The sequence below is a fragment of the Oncorhynchus gorbuscha genome, linkage group LG03, assembly GCF_021184085.1.
Source record: "Oncorhynchus gorbuscha isolate QuinsamMale2020 ecotype Even-year linkage group LG03, OgorEven_v1.0, whole genome shotgun sequence".
Lineage (NCBI taxonomy): Eukaryota > Metazoa > Chordata > Actinopteri > Salmoniformes > Salmonidae > Oncorhynchus > Oncorhynchus gorbuscha.
Window position 1 is genome coordinate 11,028,229 of NC_060175.1, and position 7,390 is coordinate 11,035,618.

Genomic DNA, 7,390 nt, shown 5'->3' on the forward strand with positions numbered 1-7,390 from the left:
ATTAGCTGGTTGATGATCTGAATCGACTGGCATTTGAGTGTAAACCTCCAGGAGGGTATCTCTCCAGGAACAGGGTTGGAGTGTAAACCTCCAGGAGGGTATCTCTCCAGGAACAGGGTTGGAGTTAAAACCTACAGGATAGTAGCTCTCCAGGAACAGGGTTGAAGTTAAAACCTACAGGAGGGTAGCTCTCCAGGAACAGGGTTGGAATTAAAACCTACAGGATGGTAGCTCTCCAGGAACAGGGTTTAAGTTAAAACCTACAGGATGGTAGCTCTCCAGGAACAGGGTTGGAGTTAAAGCCTACAGGAGGGTAGCTCTCCAGGAACAGGGTTGGAGTTAAAACCTACAGGATGGTAGCTCTCCAAGAACAGGGTTGAAGTTAAAACATACAGGATGGTAGCTCTCCAGGAACAGGGTTGAAGTTAAAAACCTACAGGATGGTAGCTCTCCAAGAACAGGGTTGGAGTTAAAACATACAGGATGGTAGCTCTCCAGGAAAAGGGTTGGAGTTAAAACCTACAGGATGGTAGCTCTCCAAGAACAGGGTTGAAGTTAAAACATACAGGATGGTAGCTCTCCAGGAACAGGGTTGGAGTTAGGGGTCCTGTGTAGCTCAGTTGGTAGAGCATGGCGCTTGTAACGCCAGGGTAGTGGGTTCGATCCCCGGGACCACCCATACGTAGAATGTATGCACACATGACTGTAAGTCGCTTTGGATAAAAGCGTCTGCTAAATGGCATATATTATTATATTATAAAGCCTACAGGAGGGTAGCTCTCCAGGAACAGGGTTGGAGTTAAAGCCTACAGGAAGGTAGCTCTCCAGGAACAGGGTTGGAGTTAAAGTCTAAAGGAGGGTAGCTCTCCAGGAACAGGGTTGGAGTTAAAGCCTACAGGAGGGTAGCTCTCCAGGAACAGGGTTGGAGTTAAAAACCTACAGGATGGTAGCTCTCCAGGAACAGGGTTTAAGTTAAAACCTACAGGATGGTAGCTCTCCAGGAACAGGGTTGGAGTTAAAACCTACAGGAGGGTAGCTCTCCAGGAACAGGGTTGGAGTTAAAGTCTACAGGAGGGTATCTCTCCAGGAACAGGGTTGGAGTTAAAGTCTACAGGAGGGTAGCTCTCTAGGAACAGGGTTGGAGTTAAAGTCTACAGGAGGGTATCTCTCCAGTAACAGGGTTGGAGTTAAAGTCTACAGGAGGGTAGCTCTCCAGGAACAGGGTTGGAGTTAAGGCCTACAGGAGGGTAGCTCTCCAGGAACAGGGTTGGAGTTAAAGCCTACAGGAGGGTAGCTCTCCAGGAACAGGGTTAAAGAGCCCTGCATCACGGGAACCTGACTGATTTGACTTGACTCCACCATGCTGTTGTTCCTTCCTGTTGGGGTCTAGACAGTGTACAGTAACAGAACACAGTAACACTCTAATGTATTGATTGGCTTGCGCATCCTGCTGTTCACTGTCAGACCAACCTGTCTGCTGTAGTTCGTTTTCTCAATAGCACTGGTCTTGCCAATAGCGGCACTTTCTGAGGAAGGTTTTACTTGCGAAGATCGTGATGCTGAATACACTTATTGTACAGTACTGCAGGTCACAGAATAAGAGTGTGCCTGCTAACTGCAGGCTTCACTGCGCTCAGAGGTAAAGGTAACACCATAGCCACCACCCTTCTCTGTCATTGACTTTCCTTAGCATTTTAAGTGTATGTTCAACCATCCCAAGGCCCCATTATGTCACAAAGCTGTGCAGCCATGTGTGAAGATGCAGGATATATGAGCAGTACTATGTCTATGCTATGTCCAGTTATATCCAGCTATGTCCAGTTATGTCCAGTTATGTCCAGTTATGTCCAGCTATGTCCAGCTATGTCCAGTTATGTCCAGTTATTTCCAGTTATGTCCAGCTATGTCCAGCTATGTCCAGTTATGTCCAGCTATGTCCAGCTATGTCCAGTTATATCCAGTTATGTCCAGCTATGTCCAGTTATATCCAGTTATGTCCAGTTATATCCAGTTATGTCCAGTTATATCCAGTTATGTCCAGTTATGTCCAGTTATGTCCAGTTATATCCAGTTATGTCCAGTTATGTCCAGTTATATCCAGTTATGTCCAGTTATGTCCAGTTATATCCAGTTATGTCCAGTTATATCCAGTTATGTCCAGTTATGTCCAGTTATGTCCAGTTATATCCAGTTATATCCAGTTATGTCCAGTTATATCCAGTTATGTCCAGTTATGTCCAGTTATATCCAGTTATATCCAGTTATGTCCAGTTATATCCAGTTATGTCCAGTTATGTCCAGCTATGTCCAGTTATGTCCAGCTATGTCCAGTTATGTCCAGTTATATCCAGCTGTGTGTGTGTTGTAGCTACTGTATGTGTTTGCAGCGCTAAACTAACGTGTTGTAACCTTATCGGGTTGTAATCCCCCAGGTGACGGTGATGAAGGATCCAGAAAGCGATGACTTCGGCTTCAGCGTATCTGACGGGTTCCTAGAGAAAGGTGTTTATGTCAACATGATCCGTCCCGAGGGCCCGGCTGACCGTGCAGGCTTGAAACCATATGACAGGATCCTACAGGTGCCTACTGCGTCTGTATCTACCCATCAGCCTGTAACTAGCCATCAGCCTGTATCTACCCATCAGCCTGTATCTACCCATCAGCCTGTATTTACCCATCAGCCTGTAACTACCCATCAGCCTGTATCTACCCATCAGCCTGTATCTACCCATCAGACTGTAACTACCCATCAGCCTGTATCTACCCATCAGCCTGTAACTACCCATCAGCCTGTATCTACCCATCAGCCTGTAACTAGCCATCAGCCTGTATCTACCCATCAGCCTGTAACTACCCATCAGCCTGTAACTACCCATCAGCCTGTATCTATCCATCAGCCTGTATCTACCCATCAGCCTGTATCCTCCCATCAGCCTGTAACTACCCATCAGCCTGTATCTACCCATCAGCCTGTATCCTCCCATCAGCCTGTAACTACCCATCAGCCTGTATCTATCCATCAGCCTGTAACTAGCCATCAGCCTGTAACTAGCCATCAGCCTGTATCTACCCATCAGCCTGTATCTACCCATCAGCCTGTAACTAGCCATCAGCCTGTACAGTAGATAAACAGACAGACAGACAGACAGACAGACAGACAGACAGACAGACAGACAGACAGACAGACAGACAGACAGACAGACAGACAGACAGACAGGCAGGCAGGCAGGCAGGCAGACAGACAGACAGACAGACAGACAGACAGACAGACAGACAGACAGACAGACAGACAGACAGACAGACAGACAGACAGACAGACAGACAGACAGATAGATAGATAGATAGATAGATAGATAGATAGATAGATAGATAGATAGATAGATAGATAGATAGATAGATAGATAGATAGATAGATAGATAGATAGATGACTCCCTATCCACCCCTCTCTCCCTCTCTCCCCCTTGACTCCCTATCCACCCCTCTCTCCCTCTCTCCCCCTTGACTCCCTATCCACCCCTCTCTCCCTCTCTCCCCCTTGACTCCCTATCCACCCCTCTCTCCCTCTCTCCCCCTTGACTCCCTATCCACCCCTTTCTCCTTCCTTCCCCCTGACTCCCTATCCACCCCTCTCTCCTTCCCTTTCCCCTGCCTCCCTCTCTCTCCCTCTCTCCTTCCTTCCCTCCCCCTGCCTCCTTCTCTCTCCCTCTCTCCTTCCTTCCCTCCCCCTGCCTCCTTCTCTCTCCCTCTCTCCTTCCCTCCCCCTGCCTCCCTCTCTCCCCCTCTCTCCTTCCCTCCCCCTGACTCCCTATCCACCCCTCCCTCCTTCCCTCCCCCTGCCTCCCTCTCTCCCCCTCTCTCCTTCCCTCCCCCTGCCTCCCTCTCTCCCCCTCTCTCCTTCCCTCCCCCTGCCTCCCTCTCTCCCCCTCTCTCCTTCCCTCCCCCTGACTCCCTATCCACCCCTCTCTCCTTCCCTCCCCCTGCCTCCCTCTCTCCCCTCTCTCCTTCCCTCCCCCTGCCTCCCTCTCCCCCCTCTCTCCCTCCCTCTCTTTAAGCTGTACACAATCTGGCTCTCAATACAGACCGCTGGCAAGTTAATAAACGATCAGTGTATTAACAGAGAAAACATGGAGGGACAGGTTGGGTTGTGACCACTGGGAGATGGCAATAGCAACCCCACTGGTGGGAATACAGTCCAGTTATTATTATATCTTCCCTTTCATACCCACGAGACAGAAGAAAAGAAAATAAAATAGGGAGACATGTTTAGACCAGAAGAAGTACAGTATCTATTTCAACCTTTAATACCCATGAGACAGAAGAAAAAATGAAGTAGATTTTTAGACCAGAATAGGACAATGGGAATGGTTCTGATGACGCCAAAACCACAGTTTAATGAAGTCCACTTATGCAAGGTAAATAAAGAAACCAAGAACGACTTACTATAAAAACTCACATTCAACGTGTACTGACTCGGCCAAGACAAAAAGTGAAATATGCACAACCAGCACGCACATATGCCAGTTGCTCTTAACTTCCAGATCTCAGATCCCTAGCTGTCTTCCTGATTCTCACTGTACGGCTCTGATATTTTCCTTTCACATTGTCCTTCCAGCCTGGTTTCCAGCTGCCATGGTGTAACCAGGCCAGAGCAGTTACAGCTCGGTTTGGCTCGGTTTGGTTCGGTTTGGCTCGGTTCGGTTTGGTTCGGTTTGGCTCGGTTCGGTTTGGTTTGGTTCGGGCCCATATGGTGTGAACCAGAATAAAACAGTGCACACTGATGTGGTTTTAAAGCGGGAATTAACAGTGCTGTTGCTATGTTGACTATTGACTACAGTGTTTGTGGAGTTTATATTCCTAGAAATCAGTCCTTGGTTACAATGTTTTATGGTTTAGAATCTGATCTGTCTGTGTGCAGTCTACAGTAATAGTAGAAGTGTCCATATTGTGGCAGGAATCGAAACAACTTCTTCATATGGATGGCGTATGTATGTATGTCTATTTGACACCCTCCATTTTGTATCCCTGTCATAGTGAGGATTGTGCAACACATTAATAAACAACTGCTTCAACATGCACATTTTTATTTTTAAATTTTTTATTTCACCTTTATTTAACCAGGTAGGCTAGTTGAGAACAAGTTCTCATTTGCAACTGCGGCCTGGCCAAGATTGTAACAGCGTTTGTCTGTTGAATGAAGAGAGTCGGACCGAAATGCAGCGTGTAGGTTACTCATGACTTTAATGAAAGTATCGCGGTACATGAAATAACTGAAACTAAATACAAAAACAACAGAACGGAACGTGAAACTATGCAGCCTATCTGGTGAATACTGCACAAAGACAGGAACAAACACCCACGAAATACAAAGCGAACTCAGGCTGCCTAAATACGGTTCCCAATCAGAGACAACGATAAGCACCTGACTCTAATTGAGAATCGCCTCAGGCAGCCAAGCCTAACAACACCCCTAATCAGCCGCGATCCCAAATAATACAAACCCCAATACGAATACAACATATAAACCCATGTCACACCCTGGCCTACCCAAACATATAACAAAAACACAAAATTCAATGACCAAGGCGTGACAAAGATAAAGCATAGCAGTGTGAACAGACAACACAGAGTTACACATGGAGTAAACAATTAACAAGTCAATAACACAGTAGAAAAAAAGGGAAGTCTATATTCAATGTGTGCAAAAGGCATGAGGAGGTAGGCGAATAATTACAATTTTGCAGATTAACACTGGAGTGATAAATGATCAGATGGTCATGTACAGGTAGAGATATTGGTGTGCAAAAGAGCAGAAAAGTAAATAAATAAAAACAGTGTGGGGATGAGGTAGGTGAAAATGGGTGGGCTATTTACCAATAGACTATGTACAGCTGCAGCGATCGGTTAGCTGCTCAGATAGCTGATGTTTGGTGAGGGAGATGAAAGCCTCCAACTTCAGCAATTTTTGCAATTCGTTCCAGTCACAGGCAGCAGAGTACTGGAACGAAAGGCGGCCAAATGAGGTGTTGGCTTTAGGGATGATCATGCTGGAGCGCGTGCTACGGATGGGTGTTGCCACCGTGACCAGTGAACTGAGATAAGGCGGAGCTTTACCTAGCATGGACTTGTAGATGACCTGGAGCCAGTGGGTCTGGCGACGAATATGTAGCGAGGGCCAGCCGACTAGAGCATACAAGTCGCAGTGGTGGGTGGTATAAGGTGCTTTAGTGACAAAACGGATGGCACTGTGATAAACTGCATCCAGTTTGCTGAGTAGAGTGTTGGAAGAAATTTTGTAGATGACATCGCCGAAGTCGAGGATCGGTAGGATAGTCAGTTTTACTAGGGTAAGCTTGGCGGCGTGAGTGAAGGAGGCTTTGTTGCAGAATAGAAAGCCGACTCTTGATTTGATTTTCGATTGGAAATGTTTGATATGAGTCTGGAAGGAGAGTTTACAGTCTAGCCAGACACCTAGGTACTTATAGATGTCCACATATTCAAGGTCGGAACCATCCAGGGTGGTGATGCTAGTCGGGCATGCGGGTGCAGGCAGCGATCGGTTGAAAAGCATGCATTTGGTTTTACTAGCGTTTAAGAGCAGTTGGAGGCCACGGAAGGAGTGTTGTATGGCATTGAAGCTCGTTTTGAGGTTAGATAGCACATAGGTCTGAATCCTAACTCACACAAATCACCCTACTGAAATCATTGAATGATTAAGGCAATATTCAGAGTTGCGAATCTATATGTCAGAATCTATATGTCAGAATGCCACCCACATTGTGACACATTCCATACTGTCCAAACTCCAAAGTGACTAATTCTACCCACAGTGTCAAATAATGAATTAATCTGCATGTCTTCCCATGATTTGGGACGTGTGAATGTGTCATTGTAAATGTCAACAGTTCTGTAAGTCACGTTGTCTGCTAAAGTCTGCAAAATGACTCTATTTTAGTGGGTTGGTGAACCACATGCGTACCAGGGACTTGACTCCCAAGTTTCATGATTCAATACTTGCCATACCATCCACCGTTTTTAGAAAATTGTGCTGTGATCAACTATGTACTGAATATGAGTCTAATGAATTACTGAATAGGAGGCTAATTAATTACTGAATAAGGCTAATTCATTATTGAATACGAGGCTAATGAATGACTGAATAAGAGTCTAATGAATGACTGAATAAGAGTCTAATGAATGACTGAATAAGAGTCTAATGAATGACTGAATAAGTGTCAAATGAATGGCTGAATATGAGGCTAATGAATGACTGAACAAGAGGCTAATGAATGACTGAATTTGAGTCTAATAAACATCCACTTCCCCTGGTGCTGTAGGTGAACCACGTGCGTACCAGAGACTTTGACTGCTGCCTGGCTGTCCCCCTGATCA

General features: G+C 46.0%; 1 protein-coding gene across 1 annotated transcript in view; it reads left to right on the top strand.

The window, feature by feature from the left end:
- grip2b (glutamate receptor interacting protein 2b) overlaps positions 1-7,390 on the top strand; it is a 240,773-nt gene that overhangs the window by 231,655 nt on the left and 1,728 nt on the right. Inside the window, 2 exon segments of the mRNA XM_046338982.1 lie at positions 2,433-2,579; positions 7,336-7,390. The exon segment at positions 7,336-7,390 is cut by the window's right edge and continues 1,728 nt beyond it. Of these exon segments, the coding sequence (XP_046194938.1) occupies positions 2,433-2,579; positions 7,336-7,390 (202 nt within the window).